Below are 18,256 nucleotides of genomic sequence, written 5' to 3'. Positions count from 1 at the left end.
TAGAAAATACAATTTCAACCAATTCACAGCACTATATTTTTGCTCTAAAATTGTACACATATAATGGGCTCGACTTCCGGGTTGAAGGTCATTTGCATTTCACGTGTAGTCAGTCTTTCGCGAGCAGTACATACAGTGCAGACAGCAGACCGAGACGGTCCGAAAACGTAGTTTTTACTAGAAGACTTCAGTTCACGGAGATTGGGAGTTTCTCATACTGATAATAAGCATCGTCGTCTTGTCGGTAGTATGGCTGGTCAAGTGGAAGTTATTCGCATAGGCTCGAGGAAGAGCGAGGTGAATGCCTGTGGGGAACCGAAGTATTTTTGTTCGGTCCCATACGTGTTTGGTTGTGTATTGTGTTTAGCGAATTTCTTCCTCTTGTCGTAAGATAAGACAATTGACAGCGCAGCTCAGTCTCAGCGATGTCGATGAGGTGACACGCCCACTCTGATCCTGGCCGGCACCCCTGGGCCTGGCAAGCCTGGCGCTGGCCTGGACCTTGATCTAGACACAGCGTAGTTTTGTGATGATATATTTATCATTGCCAGACACCTTTATTTCAGTGCTTTAATTAAAGGCAGTGTATACAGCCACACGCGTGTGTCTTTACCATCCAGCCACACGCGTGTGGTTATATCCAGAACACCTATCTGTGGATACCGCCACACGCCGCCAGTAATAACAGTAAAACACGTATGTAGGTCTGACCGTCTATATCACCATCAAAATAACCTCATTTCTTCATTAAATTCTTACATTCTAAACCCCTTTGATATCTTTAGATCGTTTCAATTTCATTCTCACCGTCTTCTCTCCTTGCTTTTCTTGTCTTGTTACAAACGGTCGTCTGTTTAACAGCAAATTCTCTTTTTCTACTTGTGTCGATTCTGGCTTCCTTCGCGGTGGCAGACCCATACAGCGTTAGCGCAGCGCAGTAGTAGACCTACACAGTTTGGGTTTCGCACGTACGCGCACATAGCCTAGAGTCAGTAGAGAATCGACACAAGTAGAAAAAGTGTGGAAATTTGCTATTTAACAGGCGGCCTTTTGTAACAAGACAAGAAAAGCAAGGAAAGAAGATGGTGAGAATGAAATTGAAACGATTTAAAGAAATCAGAGTGGTTTAGAATGTAAGAATTTAATGAAGAAATGAGGTTATTTTGATCGTGATATAGACGGTCAGACCTACATACGCGTTTTACTGTTATTACTGGCGGCGTGTGGCGGTATCCACAGATAGGTGTTCTGGATATAACCACACGCGTGTGGCTGGATGGTAAAGACACACGCGTGTGGCTGTATACACTGCCTTAATTAAAAATGACAACTAACTTGTTAGAGGAAATACATTCAGGAAAAATTCGCACTAGCTACTCCAAAACTTAAGACAAATATTGTGGAAATTATGAATAGGCCCTATCATAAAAATAAATTATTTTATATTTACCAACCGTTCTTCTTTGCATCGCAATTGCCGCATACCCTTCACGAAAAACAATACGTGAGTAGTCGTGACTATTAATAGTCACGTATTGTTTTTCTTGAAATCACTTTTACTTTTATTAAAAAATAATTTGAGTTCACATGGTTCCAATATTGCATCCTACGTTCCCCCGGGGGGGGGGGGGCACTCGACCAAAAAAGTGGTGGGGGTGTGCCGCGGGCGAGACAAAAAACGGGGGCCTTGGAGCTGGCTTATTGTAAAAAGGAGGGTCCTCGGAACGGGCTTCGGAACGACAAATGTTTGTGAAAACGGGGGTCCTTGGAACGGATCGCCAGCGTGTGAGCGCGTATGCATCCCTACAGAACGGTCATGCGTGCATGATGCAGCTAGCGCGGCCTCCGCCGGGGAGCTCTGCGGCCGCTTTTCACCAAAATTGCAGCTCATTCAACGCGATCGGAGCGGCGTAACGAAAAATATGCGAAGCTTTGGAGCGGATTTCTCTCTTTATTTTTTTTCGATAAGAAGAAAATGCTATGCCTTGGAGCGGCTTTCTTTGTTCTTTTTCTCAACAAGGCAAAAATGCTATGCCTTGGAACGGAAATTTGAGTGTAAAAATGGGGGTCCCCTCCGCGGCACATACCCACTATGCATTATATACTGAGTGCCCCCCCCCCCCCCCCGGGCTACGTTCCCATTGCAAAATTATTCTAAATCAAAAAGCTGAGAAGAAACTGACAAGTGATAAGGGGTTCATTTCTTATCTATATATTGTTTGCTTATATTTATATTGGAAAATAAATGTACTTCATTCATTTAAAGTTAAACATTCATTCATTACCCTTTTTCAGTTGGCCATGATACAAACCAATCATGTTGTGGAACTGTTGCAGAAAGTTCATCCAGATGTGGAATTCAAGATTGGTAAATTAAAAAATTGTGTTTTTTTTCTTTTTACTTTTTTCCTCAGATTTTGAGGGGTTAATGCCAAGACAATCCAAGTTTTTAATGATCATAGTATTATTGATAATGAGTTGGAAAATGAGATCGTACTTAACAATTTTGGCCATGGGGCTGTGATGTAGGTACAATTTATCCAAGGCACTACATGGAAAATTGTTCATTCACCACCTTTTTTGCATTAAAAAAACAAAAAACCAACTTGTGAAATGTTATTTCTTTCAATGATAAATAAATACTTTTTTATGAAGTCCACTAAATAATTGTTATTTACATGTAATATTACTATCAATGGTGAATAATTCATATAATTGTTGAAATATTTTTGATCAGTTCCTTTTCCCATCATTATAGTGATGATTTCAATTAGATTTTTATGAATAAATAACTAACTGATGATGATGATGAACCTGGCATTGTTCACAGAATTTGGATTTAAGATAATTTCATGTGAAGCTCTGGATTTTTTTTTCTTCAAATGTTGAAGAGCTACAATGGAGCTACTACAACCCAAAAAGAAATATTGCCAAAGCTGCCATTCTAAACATATAATAGTGAGGAGGGGGAGGAGGAGGATAATGATGATGATTTAGATAGATGACAAGGGTACACCTGGGCCCCGTCTTACAAAGAGCTGCGATTGATCCGATCAATCGCAACTATGGACGGCCAGCAACATCATCATATTTTATGCATGATGTTTGTTTAAAATATTTTCCAGCTTTGATGTATATTCATGCATCCATTGTTTTCTTAAAAATTCCCTGTGCTTCTCTTTGTTTACAAAGGACATTGTGCAAATTTCCTGTACTACTGTAGAAAAAAATTATGACACTTTTTGATTTCCATAGAGTTACAATTGATTGGACCAATCGTAACTCTTTGTAAGACGGGCCCAGATTAACCAATTGAGCATTGAGAAGGGGCTTTAAATATCTTCATGTATGATGCAGAAAAAGTTAGATGATTTAAATACATTTACATCATTGGTGGATCCAGGAATTCTAGTGTAGGGTCTTCTTCTGAAAAGAAAAAGATTTAACAAATGTTTTTTTTTTGTACAAGTCAAATCATATCCTATATGTAATTCAGTTTACTAAGACTTACAGTGTAACATATGAAAGTTATGACAGTCAGAAATTCTGCTTATTTTGTGGCTGTAGGCAGTGAAGGGCAAGGGGGGGGGTCGCAGTTCCCCCTTCTCCCAGAAATTTTAATTTTTTTACTGAAAATTTCGCAAAATTCACAAAAAATGTGCATGATATCCTTCAAATGCACTGGGGAAAATGCATAAGTATCCCCATAATGAGCTTTGTCACTTTGCGCTTGTGCTTTTGAGCTCCTTTCAGAAATGTTATGTGTCTTGTCTCCCACCTCTAAAAAAGTTCTGTGTTTACTTTAGCCATGTGATGTACACTCTGCTAATAATTAATTCTATTGTTTTTTTTTATCTCAGTCACCATGGAGACCATAGGGGACCACATTCAAGACAAGCCGCTCGCATCCATCGGAGAATCCAACCTCTTCACCAAAGAACTTGAGAAAGCTCTAGCGCTAGATGAAGTGGAGATGATCGTCCATTCTCTTAAGGATATGCCGTCAAAGCTGCCCTCGGACATGGCCATTGGAGCCATTTGCGAGTAAGAGCAAAATTACAAGATGGCACAACAAATCTCCAAGGCCTGTATTCTGAACTCAGGTTTAAATTAAACCCTGGTTTAAAGTTATGGTTTAAATATAGAGAGCCAATTAGGACACAAATCCCTTACAATACACGTCCAATGTATTAACTCATATGACACTCAAATTGTCCATAATTGTCTATGAATGATATCTGAGGTACCCGTAAGTAACAGTGTATTAACCGCACCCGTGTATTAACCGCACCCCCAACTTTGAACTAAAAAAAATTTTTTTAAAAATCTCACATTTACATGCATATTTGAGGTATGAAGAAACAAAAACTAAGTTTAAGATTTCAAAGTATCCAAAGAGATTACTGGTATGCAGAAATCTGCTGTTCTTGATCAATTCATCTACAAATGTTAGAAAGAACGTTCCCGACAATATTGGCCACTTACACACTCACTCACCTCACAGTCACAGTGTACACACACAGCACTGCCATTACATTGCAAACTACAATACAGTAGCAGTCATGCCAGTACATCTTATCAAATTATGATCTGTTTCTTTCCCAGCGTAGGAGGAAGAAACATTCCCATATCTTGCATCACAACCTCACAATCACTTTCAGAAATTTGATGCCTTAGCGTGAATTTTGGATACGGGATTACAGGAAGGTTAAAGAACCAAAGAAATTGACATTTTTTCCAGTTGTTTCATACGGCTTCGTGCCGTCTCTCTCGTGCGTGGTTTACATGGTATCTTATGAAGAGCAAACAGGAAGGAAAAAACAAGCTGGCACGAAACGGAACTTTGAATAGCGCCAGCTTAAGTCGCACTATAACCATATTACAACGCAATCTCTAAGCTCACTCGACTCCCGCTCAGCGGTGACAAAATTTTACCGAGTATGCTTGGCATCTCTTTTAACTTTAGAGCTGGGAACTTCACTACTTTGAATCGAGAATAAGTGTCATGAAGGTGGGTGCGTTTGTTTTGGACAATATTTAATTAAGATAGTAACAATCGCTTCCCATTACCCGCGGCTCATACCCCTCTAAACGACAGTGCCTGGGCGGCTACGCCCGGCCACTCGATGTGTTGTGAACTGGCAGACATCGTACATGTACGGGAGGGGTTACGGCGGGCTGGCTCAAACCCGTCACCGTGTATAAACCGCACCCCCGACTTTTGCTTCTATCCCGCCGAGAAAAAGGTGCGGTTAATACACCGTCACTTACGGTATTTTTCTTCATTAAAAGCGAAAGGAAACAAAATAGTAACCACAAGAAATATACAATATAATCTTAATTTTTGAATTTGTGGCTCCCCATAATTTTAGTACAGAGTTTAACCATGGTCCGAGTTAAAGGGGAATGAAACCTTTGGAACAAATAGGCTTGTGTAGAAACAGAAAAATCAAAGAATAAGAATAAAGAAAGTTTGAGAAAAATCGGACAAATAATGAGAAAGTTATGAGCATTTGAATATTGCAATCACTAATGCCATGGAGATCCTCCCATTGGCAATGCGACAAGTATGTGTGATGTCACTGATGAACAACTTTCCCTTTGGTGGACTATAAAATACCCGCAAAATGTCTCTTTTTGCTTTTTCTTATGATGATACAAACTCTCTATCCATGATGTATTCTAAAAAAAATATGTATTACATGCCCTCATGTAGAAAGAACACATGATCTATGGATAGATGTGATAAAAGAGGCAATTTAAGTGAAATATATACTAAAGTAATGGGAGAGTTGTTCACAAGTGACATCACACATCTTTGTCGCATTGCCAATTTGATATCTCCATAGCATTAGTGATCGCAGTATTCAAATGCTCATAACTTTCTCATTATTTGTCCGATTTTTCTCAAACTTTTGTTGATCTGTTTCTTTGATTTTCTGTTTTCACACAAGCTATCTTGTTTCAATGATTTCATTCTTCTTTAAACCTGACTTCAGAATATGGGCCAATGAGTCCAAGGCTTATGCTGGGGACATCATTGTCAGTCAACAGGGCATCCAAATCCATGGCCTTTGAAGATATTTCTGTACTTTTAAATTGTTTTGACATGACTTAATTGTCATATGTTTTATTTATCAATAATGATATAGAAAGCATGTAGCTCCAAAATACTTTTGATTTAACTCTTAATGTGCCATTCACTGCAATCAGTGAGTGCCATGTTTTTTTCAAAAGAGTCTATATTCAATTGTTTTATGTATAAAAAAGGGGATCACTCCTGAAACAATAATGTTAAACCTCTTGACCATAAGCTGAACTGAACAATGGAATCACTCGTGCATGCAATGCAAAATGCAATAGGCATAACAATAGCTGTATGACCAGTGCACGAAAATGTGTTCATGGCACTCCAGTGGATGCACAGATATATGTTTGTGGCACATTAAGAGTTAATAATAATAATAATATAAATTTAGAGAGCGCAGAAAATATTCCATAAAGTATATATTCTACTGCACTATCTATAGGACTCCTTAACCCTAAAATGGCCGGGGGGGTTGAATCAACCCCCCCCCCCTCAACATTTTCTATAATCATTCCGCCGCATGAAATTTTGTTACCGCGCAACTCACAGAGTTTAAATCTCGCGCATCTTTTGAGACCAAATTTACGACATCCGGGTACGCAGTTCCGAAACAACGCAACATTTGGTAAGTGCATCCAAAAAATTGTTCCAAAATGTGATTTTGTGTACAAAGTCAATGCAAATTGAGTTTTCTCATCTTCATTCTTATTCATAAAGATATGATTATTTTTACTTTAAACAGCTGAAATCAATTGATTTTAGGTAATTATGCTTCAAAAATGTTGTGCAATAAATCTGGTAAAAAAACAAAGAAAAACAAAAGGTTGAAAACAAAGAAATACAGAAGAAATTCATAAAACAATAAAATACTTAAGAAATTGATTTCCAAAACGAAGTTTTTGTTCGATTTTGATTGTTAAGAATGCTACAAAGAATATTTTTACCAAAAATTAGCATTTTAAGAGTTTTATTTAGTGAGTGAGAGCAAAAATTATGATTTATGCATAAATTAGCATAATTCATATAGAATAAAATCTCATTATTTTGGAGAATTTTACCATACAGCCTTGTAGATTACATTGCACATTACCAGCGGGGGGAAGTGGTTGAAACCTACGGCGGGGGGGGGGCAGAAAAGACATATCCCTGCCCCCCCCCCTTGACGAGCTTGAAGACCTTTTTTTTTTTTTGCTTGTCAAATTTTTTTCGGGTACGATTGAAGAGCTTTTTGATTGAAGACTTTTTTTTTGCTTGTCAAATTTTTCGACCGGTTTTACCCCCCCCCTGTGGAAAATCCCAGGTACGCCACTGATAGTAAAGGTGAGAACTAGACCATGACTTATGGTAAGCTGGACTTCAGAATACAGGCCAAGAACTCTTGCTCAAAAAAACTAACAATTACTTCCTTCTGATCAATGTTTCTTTGTCAATATCATTTTAGGAGAGAAGATCCCCACGATGCGTTGGTCCTTCGGAAAAATTTAAGTGGAATCACAATCGACACTATGAAAGAAGGCAGGTGAGTGAAGGAAGATTGTTTTTATGGGAAATTGACACTGTTTGGATCACCAAAGGGTTCATTACCATCCTGCCTGTGGGGAATCTACAGGTGGGACTATGGTATGCCAATGCTGTACACAGCACACAATTAAAAAAATCATTAAAATATCACTTTTGTTACCAAAAATACTAATTTATTTTTCATTAGTAAATTGGGAGTAATTTTTCTATTCACCACAGTACTTGAAAACTTGAATTTTGGGCATATTTTTGTGTACGCCCTCTATTGATGGAAAGAAATATGGCAATACAATTGTAATTTTTCATTCTCTATTTTTAATTAAGAAAAAATAATTTAAAGAATCAAATTTACTTAACCCTATCTACGCTGGGGTATTTTGGGAGTTCATATGGCCTCCCAGGCCCCCCCCCCTTGAAGATCTCGGCCGTCAACCACGCGATCGTAATTTATTTCATGCAAATAGCTACTAAGTGATTATGCTAATTTATGTGTAATTAGTATGCAAAATTATCCTTTTTCCTCTAACTCCCTAAATAAAGCTCTAAATGTACTACATGTAATATTTGGCATGGAAACTCTTTGTGGTGTTCTTAGCAATTGTAAATGAATAAAATTGCAATATCAAATCATTTTCTTATGTATTATATTGTTTTTTGCAATTATGTATTTCTTTGTTTTTGGACCTTTTGTTTTTCATTGTTTTTTCAATGAAATTTGTTGGGGACTCTTCTGTGATCATAAAAAGCATAAAATAAATACATTTAGACCAGCAAAACTAAAAACAATCATACATTTATGAATTTTGGTTGAAAACACAATTTGCATTGACTTTGTACACGAAATCACGTTTTTGATCAATTTTCGGTCTGACATGCTCTTACATAATGTTGCGTAATATCGGAACCAGGTACCCAGGTGACGCAAAATTGGTCTTAAAAGTTGCGCAAGACTTGAAAGTAAAAAGTCAGCGAGCGGCGTGGTCAAAAAAATTCGCGCAGCGAAAATATCGTGCGATTCGTTGATGGGGGTGGGGGGCCTCTGAGCCCCCCCCCCGGCCTAGATAGGGTTAAGAGCCAAGTTATATGATGAATAGCTGTAATGGAAACTGACAGTGTCAAAATCAAGCATTTGTCCCAAAGAAAAAGAAGAAATAAGCCAAACATTGCCAGCCTTATTTCACCACACAGGGAGTGGTAACAGAGAACAAGGTTATATCATAACCTTGTTCATATAATGAGTCCGTTTGGATATAATTCACCCAGAGTATAAACAAGATGTGAGTAATTGTTTCCCCATATGGTTGGCTGTTTGATTGATTTCACATCGCACAAATTTTGAAAGACTGGACAAGAAATTATTGCATATATACATGTAGCATAGTTTATTGTATCAAACCTAAGCAAGCAAGCAAGCCCTGAAATATGCCTATCCCCCCAGTTGACTGCCTCAAGGTCTTACGCCGGTATTGAAAATATCTTGTGTTTAAGTTTCTCTTATGAGATACATGATGGATAACATGAGCGATGAAGAGGACAAAAGTTGGAGAAAATGGACTCTAGAGAGAGGAGGATGAAGATGATTATGATGATGATGGTGATGATGGTGATGATGATGATGATGATGGTAATGGTGATGATGGTGATGATGATGATGATGGCGATGATGATGATGATGATGGTGATGATGATGATGATGATGGTGATGATGATGGTGATGATGGTAATGGTGATGATGATGATGATGGTGATTATGATGATGATGATGAGGATGATGATGATGAGGATGATGAGGAGGATGATGATGATGAGGATGATGAGGATGATGGTGATGATGATGATGATGATGATGGTGATGATGATGATGAGGATGATGATGATGATGATGATGATGATGGTGATGATGATGATGATGATGATGATGGTGATGATGATGGTGATGATGGTAATGGTGATGATGATGATGATGGTGATGATGATGATGATGATGATGAGGATGATGAGGAGGATGATGATGATGAGGATGATGAGGAGGATGGTGATGATGATGATGATGATGATGATGATGGTGGTGATGATGGTGATGATGGTAATGGTGATGATGATGATGAGGATGAGGATGATGATGAGGATGATGAGGATGATGAGGAGGATGATGATGAGGATGATGATGAGGATGATGATGATGAGGATGATGAGGAGGATGATGATGGTGCTGATAATGATGACGATGATAGTAATGATGATGACAACAGTATTGATGATGACTATGAGGATGATGATGAATGTCAACCTTCTCCGTGGTTTCATCCTGCATGGTGTAAACTTAGTTGTCTACAAGAGTCAAATTGTAAATTCAACCCATTTTCCATTTTGTTGGATTTCCAGTTATGCTTTACTAATTTCACCTATCATCCAATAATGATGATAAATAATAACAGTATATTTGGCCAGGCTAGCCACTTCAGTTCGAAAGCTGTTCTCACAGTGGGTCCTGCTGTTGTTATTACCCCGGCTTTAGCTCAGCTACCAAGGCGCTCATGCATTCGAGGAATTGCTTCCTACCAATTCCTTTCAATTAGTTTAAAGGACAAGTCCACCCCAACAAAAACTTGATTTGAATAAAAAGAGAAAAATTCAACAAGCATAAAACTGAAAATTTCATCAAAATTGGTTTTAAAATAAGAAAGTTATGGTATTTTAAAGTTTCGCTTATTTCAACAAAATAGTTATATGAATGAGCCAGTTACATCCAAATGAGAGAGTTGATGATATCACTCACTCACTATTTCTTTTGTATTTTATTTTATGAAATAATAAATAATAGTGTTCTTACCTTTTTTGGCCAAAACGATGTGCATAAAATTGTGGTTTCATAGAAGATGTTTAAATTTTGTCTTGTCATCTCTTAAGGCTAATAACTTTACCGTATCATATATATAAAAAATGAGTCAGTTTGGTTCATTCTCTGTGCTTGGGGGAATATCAAATACTTGAATAGTAAATATATGATGGACCCTAGACAGGTGAATAGGCAGTGGAATAAGGTCCAGTGCAACTTAGCTAATGTGGATCGCATGGTTGAGCAAATTAGGGAACTCATTACAATGAGGGATGAAAAGGATGTATCCTATTTAACTGAAAGTGAATTGAAGGAACTTATTGACTTTCTGTGCCTACAGGCATATTGATTCATGGTCCCACCTCGGTTTTGTTTTGTTTGTTGTTGAATGGATGTTTTAAAGTGCATTTTTTAATATACTGAATATGTTTGTTTTGTAAATTGGAAAACACGTTTTTATGTATATGTGCATTTTTATGCGAATAAAGAAGACTTTGAATTGAATTGAATTGAATTTTTATTTTCTCGTCATTTTCATGTGAAATGAAGTTCAATTCCTCCCTGAACACGTGGAATTCCATCATTTTAACATTTTGTGCTTCAGGCAAGGAGGTCCTAATCGTCAAATTCGTAAAAATTGAAATATTGTATAATTCAAACAATAAAAAACAAAAGAAATAGTGAGTGAGTGACATCATCGACTCTCTCATTTGGATGTAACTGGCTCGTTCATATAATCATTTTGTTGAAAATAAGCAAAACTTTGAAATGTCATAACTTTCTTATTTTACATCCGATTTTTAAGAAATTTTCAGCATTGTGCTTGTCTGATTTTTCTCTATTGATTCAAATCAACATTTTTCTCATGTGGACTTGACCTTTAACACCCAATAAGTCTATGAACTGTTTTTATCATATGAAAGAGTGCAAAAGGCATCTGACCAAGTGGAATCTAGACCATTTTTTATTAGATTGAGTGGATATTAGACCAAGTGCAGTGTACACCCAATGGCAATTACACCAAATTGAAAGTGTGTTTAGCCCATGTTGTATTGGACGTTATGATAAGTTAACCAACTGCTTGTACATCAAGTGAATATTATCATGTTTCTTTTTTTCTGTTTATCTTTCAGTGTGTTAGGCACGAGCTCAGTCAGAAGAGTGGCCCAACTGAAGAGAAAATTTCCACATCTTGTTTTTAAAGATGTTGTATCCTTCTTGTTTCCTTGCACGATTGATTTGATTCACATTTATTGTACAACGACAGAAAAGGAAGATTTTTTAAAGACTAAATATCGAGCTTTTGTCAGTCAAGCCTCCAAATGTACCCCAAATCAGTTGGGAATGCATATCCAATAAAAAGTTATTATAAAGTGAAAACAAATTCTAAGCAGACAGGTGAAAGTTTAACAATGATTAGGCATATATAAGGGAGAGAAAAAAATGTTAGATTTAACCTATAGTACATTGATCAGAGAGGAACCTTAATTATGCATAACTAAAGATCTTTAACTATTATTGATCAGATGGGTAATGTAAATAAACTATGGTTTGATTAAGATCTTTAATTAATATTGGTCAGAGAGGAAATTTGAATAGATTATGATTCAATAAAGAATATTAACAAAAATTAATCAGAGGGGTAATTTAATTGAATAGGTTATGAATGGATAAAATTCTTTAACTAACATTGATCAGAGAGAAAAATTTGAGGATGTTATTTGATTCACACTAAAAACAACAACTTAAAAACACAATTTTCTTATATTGATAGTTTATTCTCCAATATAATTTAAAGGGGAAGTTCACCCTGAAGAAAACTTTGTTGTAAAAATAGCAGAAAAAATAGTGAAAAATATCGGTGAAGGTTTGAGGAAAATCTGTTAAAGAGTAAGAAAGTTATTAGAGTTCAAAGTTTTGGAATTGTGACATCATAAACGAGCAGCTGTCCCATGTGTTATGTAATATAAAATGCATGAATTTCAAATTTTGTATGGTTCCTGATGACTTAATTTTGTTTTCTTTTCATGATCGGATGTGAAATGATTTGTCTATTGATATACAAAAGGTACAGTGAAAACCATTTTCAATTTTCTGAGAAAATGACATTTCATTGATTTTTTACCATTCGCTATGTAGGAATGCTGCTCGCATATGACGTCACAAATCAAATAATTGATATTCTAATAACTTTTTAATTATTTGATGAATTTTTCTCAAACCTTCGGCAATATTTTTTTTATTTTTTCTGCTATTTTCACAATAAACTTTTTGTCAGGGTGAACTTCCCCTTTAATACCTTATTATTCTTTGCTTCACCATCAAAGAATATCAGTTGAAGGGTGACAGGCTGCAGGAAGGAAAAAATCCAAGAGCAAATATTAATGACAGCGGCCAATATTCTGAACTCGGATTTGATTTAATCTTGGGTCTGATAAAGTTCTTTAACCAACATTGATCAGAGAGGAAATTTGAATACGAGGCTTAGGAAATTAGATGAAGCCAAGGATTATGATGGATTGGTGCTGGCTGTAGCTGGTCTAATGAGAATGGGATGGGAACACAGAATAAGCCAGGTAGGTTGATTGATGGACAGATTGATAGATGGGTGGATGGATGAATGGGTGGATAGATAGATAGATGGTTGGATGGATGGATGGATGGAAGGGTAGATAGATGGATGGATAGATAGATAGATGGATGGATGGATGGATGGATGGATGGATGGAAGGGTAGATAGATGGATGGATAGATAGATAGATGGATGGATGGATGGATGGATGGATGGTTAGATAGAAGGATGGATGGAGGGAGTGATACAAGAATGGATAGATGGATGGATGGATCGATAGAAGGATAGACAGATACTTGGATGGATGGATGGATGGAAGGGTAGATTGAAGGATAGATGGATAGATAGATAGATAGATAGATAAAGGGATGGATGGATAGACAGATACTTGGATGGATGGAGGATGGATGGAGGGAGTGATAGAAGAATGGATTGATGGATGGATGGATGGATCGATGGATGGATCGATAGAAGGATAGACAGATACTTGGATGGAGGGATGGATGGATGGATAGATGGTTAGATAGAAGGATGGATTGAGTGAAAGAAGAATGGATTGATGGATGGATAGATATATTTATGGATGGAGGGTGTGGTACTTAGATTACTGGTTGGATGGATAGACAGATAGATGGACTGGTAAATGAATGGATAGATGGGTACGTATGAATGGATGAATTAATTGATCGAAGGGTGGATGGAGGGAGTGATAGATAATGGATGAAAGATAGGATGGATGGGTGAAAAGACGAATGTAAGAATAGATGGAAGGAAGGATGGATGGGTGGGTGGGGGGACGGATGAATGGATAGATAGATGGAGAGATGGATAGACAGATGGAGAGATAGATGGATGGATGGAAAGAATGATGGAAAGAGGGATGGACGGAAAGATGGATGGATGGAAAGATAGATGGATGAATGGATGGAAGGAAGAATTGAAGGAAAGATGAATGGATGGAATAATTGATGGAAAGATGGGTCGATGATTTGATGAAGGTACAATTTAGTATCTGATTTATTGGAAGTAACATACTGAAGCTGAAATATCTGCATTTGAATTTCTAGATAAGTAGGTACATTCATGCTTTATAAAGTAAAATCTGTTTTTTTTTTTCATATATCCGTAATACATTGTACATAACACACTCTATCTTTCATATTTCCATGAATATGATATCCTATATTTTACTTTTTACCGATTTGCAATTTCTACCCCTTTTTCTAAGATTCTAAAGCCAGACACCTGCAAGTACTCAGTCAGCCAGGGGGCTCTTGGCATCGAGATCAAATCAAACAATCAGCGGATGCATGCGCTACTCAGACAACTCAATCACGTACCAACACTTCTCCGATGTATATCAGAGAGGGCGCTGTTGAAGACTCTAGAGGGTGGGTGCAGTGCACCCGTTGCTGTCTTCTCAGAATTAGAAGATAATAAGGTATGTGTGATTTTTTTTATCATTTAGAATTAATATTTCAAACAAGTTATGATAGAAATCTAATTTATTCCTCATCTTTTTTTATCTCCCGTGCAGTCGCTTTGTTGAAGATAATTGACATGTTGGTTTGATATACAGTGCGTCAAACAATTGATTTATCATAACTTAATCACAAATACAATATACAAATGACCTCTATTGTAAAGCTTAGAATCTTAGAATTTTCTATGATTAAGGTATCAAATAAAAGAGCAGATTTTTAACTTTTTAGGCATGTGATTTTCTTTATGAAATTTTTGAAATTCGCCAATGAGTTTTTGGTATCCTTTCTTCAAAGTGCTTTTGCTCACTCATTGCGTGAATGAGGAATAATCTAAATAATTTCAGATGAAAGAGGAGATTCTAGGCTTTACCATGGTAGATCATTTGTCTATTGTATTTGTGATTAAGTTAACCGAGATTTAGTGATGATTAATCATCACTAAATCTTGGTTTCGTTGTTTTTATATTTATATGACCAAAGATAATGAACTGCCACTTTTAATCTATTAATTTCATTTCACTTTTCTTATTCTGGAATGGGCAGAGTTTGGATGGGTTTTGGGAGGAAGACCTGTGGGTTATGGTGATATAGTAAACCTTATCTATACCCATGCAGGCAGCTTCCCCAAAGTTTCTGTTTGTGGTAACTCCCGTAGGAACTCGGCAGGACAGCATTTTGCTGGTAAACGCCAAGCTGGTATATAACCAATTACCTATGAAACATTTTACGTCTAGGTTAATCAGTCATAGTGGCTGACGTTATAGACGACAGATATCACTCTTGGGCCTTTTTATCAAAGTGGAGACAATGGCAGAGTTGGGATTCAAAGTATTTCGAACTCACAACCTTGCGATTATGAGTCCAATGCTCTAACCACTGGACCACACGACCCGTCTCATCCAGGTCTTATTTTAATGATAACGACTTCTTTATTCACTTCTTTAAAAAAAAAAACACACACACACAATAGCTTACAAGCATTTGATAATAAATACAAAAAATTAATATGGTAATGACATCTATGAAATAATCCATCCAGCAAAATCACAGACAAAATTGTAGCAATCATCTTCTCTGATTCTTGTGTGTTGGATATATGATGTAATGTATATTGCAGTAATAATTGTTCTTATAAACACAGCATTTATTATGCGCCATCTATCTAGCCCAGTGCTACATACGCATTTGCCCGATTGCCCGGGGCAAGTAAAAGTTAAAGTCGGGCAAGTGTTTTGAAATAAAGACCAAAACTACTTGCCCGAATTGGGCAAGCAAAAATTCCCATAGTAGAATGACCAAAATTAGGGTCGATATGATATATTGATCCTAAATTTGGTAATGGCGGACAAGATAAAATCACTTAGGAAAAAGAAATTCAAGAAAAAGGTACATCAGTTCATGATGAAAGAGAAAAAAAAGGTCAATGGTTCATTAAACCATAATGTTTTCTTTTGAAGAGGTAAAACTTTTTTTTCAAGGATTTTTTCGGGCAAGTGAAATTGATTTTCAGGCACGTATATTCCAACTATTTAAAAATTTACTTTAACGACAGGGCAAGTGCTTCGATAAAGTTATGTAGCACCCTGTAATCTAGTAAACTATTCCGAGGCGCAGTTTCTATTCTTCACCTTTATCTGATTATACATGTATTATATTTATTTCAGTTAACACTCAATGCATCAGTACTGAGTCTGGATGGATCAGAACTAAGAGAGAAAGAGAAATCAAGTACCCTACCTCAGCAGTTAACACAAGAGGTGATTCTACTAGTCATATTTTTAAGCCCATGCTATCACTTGACTCTTTGCACACTGAATTAATTTTGGGGGATAATAATGACGGCTGTTTCAATGTCATTTTCTTCAATTGAAGATTCCTACATTGCTTCTTTGATACTTATGATTATGACATTGATGTTATCCAAGAACTATTGCAATTATGAGCTTCTCAATATCTGTGTAGAGGAAAAAAATAATTAATACAATTGTTAAATTTTATTGTACGAAAGTGAAAAATTCCATCATTACAATTGTTATTATTTTGTATTTGATTATATATACAACTTAGTTATCATTGTTCATCATTTATTCATGTATTTGTGATGGTTATTGTCAACCACGCATAACTTTTCATGGGGAGGGGGTCAGAGAAAAATACATGGAGGCTCGGGATGAATTTTCTTCAAATTTTGTTTCAAATTTAGGTAATATGTTGTGAAAAGAATTGCCTGGAAATAAAATAGTTTTCAGAGGGGGGGGGGGGGGGTGAGAGACTGAATTTCAGCTGTCTAATTAATAGTAATTGATTTCATTGACATCTGTGATTTTTTTTTGCCATTAATCAAGTATGATTCACATTGTGTAGAATTTCATTAATACTTTGAAATAGCCTTTTTGTTTGTAAATTCTTTTTTCTTCCCACGTGTAGCACTCCATCGATACAGAAACCATTCCTGAAATACAGCTCTTTTCCAGCGTCATTGCTCCTTGGGTATCCCAGAATGCCATGCAGGAAGCTGAGGCTCTTGGCATAAGCGTTGCCAAGGGTCTATTTGAGAAAGGAGCTGGGCCCATTTTAGAAGCAGCTAAAGCAGAGATAGCGGAAAGAAGAAAGTGAGATCGATTCATTCTTTCACTCTACGGACTGTATTCTGCTGAAATAGTCTAGCCATTCAAGGCCCTGTTTCACAAAAGTTGCAATCAATGACAAATGGAAAGCTTCTGTTACAAGCTACTGGTATAGTGCAATTTGATTGGCCAAGGGGATATTTGTCATAGGATTCCTGCTTTTGTTATTGATATATATGTACTTCACGAAACAGGATTGAGATGGTCTTTCATTAAAAACTGTGTATGACTTTGCTATTGACTTGAATATGAGAAAGAAACAGCTGTGCAATTCAGACTTCTGGGCCCCGTCTTACAAAGAGTTACGATTGATCCAATCAATCGTAACTCTATGGAAATCCATCAGTGTCATAATTTTTTCTACAGGAAATATGCACAATTTCTTTTGTAACCAAAGGCAAACACAGTAAATTTTCAAGAAAACAATGAATGCATGAATATGCATCATCGCCAGAAAATATTTTGAACAAACACGCATAATAGATGTTGACGTTGCTGGCCGTCCATAGTTGCGTTCAACATAGTTGCGATTGATCGGATCAATCGCAACTCTTTGTAAGAGTTTTATTGTGCACATATTGGAGTTTTATTGTGCACATATTGGAGTCTTCCCATGAGGCCGAGGGTCCCCGACGCCGAAGATTACAAATGTCTACATCAAATTATGTTCTGCTTAGCCTAATCATATAAACATTGCTTTCAGTTTAAAAACATGCCCTGGGGCCCGTTGCAGAAAGAGTTGCATTTGAACGCAAGTCAAAAAATCAATCGCAAGTCAAAAATGCGCGCTGTTGATTGGTTGAAAATCAAGTTGCGCATGATTTTTAGAGTTGCGTTTGATTGCAACTCTTTCTGCAATGGGCTCCAGAAGGTGCATAGTTGATGTCTACCTGTGTATTTCAGTTTACCTTGAAGGTTAATTAGCAACAACAAATATTTATGAGACCCTTCACCATATGCATGTATCTGTCATTTTGGTGCAAACTTTTTACAATGCAGACTAAAAGATGAGTCTTTGCTCAATCGTTTAACAAAAGATTGTCTTTTTGGCGTTGTGAGATAGTAGAACATCTATCAATGTTGAAAATCTCCTTCATATTTAGAAATATTTTCAACAGCTTTTCA

At 36.7% G+C, this 18,256-nt stretch overlaps 1 protein-coding gene across 1 annotated transcript; it reads left to right on the top strand.

Moving 5' to 3' along the window:
- The first annotated feature begins 150 nt into the window (after window positions 1-150).
- LOC121419853 (porphobilinogen deaminase-like) lies at window positions 151-17,476 on the top strand. Its single transcript, XM_041614317.1, has 9 exons — window positions 151-297; window positions 2,296-2,368; window positions 3,861-4,044; window positions 7,530-7,607; window positions 11,582-11,657; window positions 12,911-13,024; window positions 14,249-14,461; window positions 16,169-16,261; window positions 16,932-17,476. The coding sequence occupies exons 1-9, from the start codon at window positions 250-252 to the stop codon at window positions 17,118-17,120; spliced, it is 1,068 nt and encodes a 355-aa protein (XP_041470251.1). The 5' UTR covers window positions 151-249; the 3' UTR covers window positions 17,121-17,476.
- Window positions 17,477-18,256: the final 780 nt, after the last annotated feature.

This window comes from Lytechinus variegatus, chromosome 8 (assembly GCF_018143015.1).
Source record: "Lytechinus variegatus isolate NC3 chromosome 8, Lvar_3.0, whole genome shotgun sequence".
In the NCBI taxonomy this organism is placed as follows: domain Eukaryota; kingdom Metazoa; phylum Echinodermata; class Echinoidea; order Temnopleuroida; family Toxopneustidae; genus Lytechinus; species Lytechinus variegatus.
This window is presented reverse-complemented; position numbering and strand designations above follow the sequence as displayed.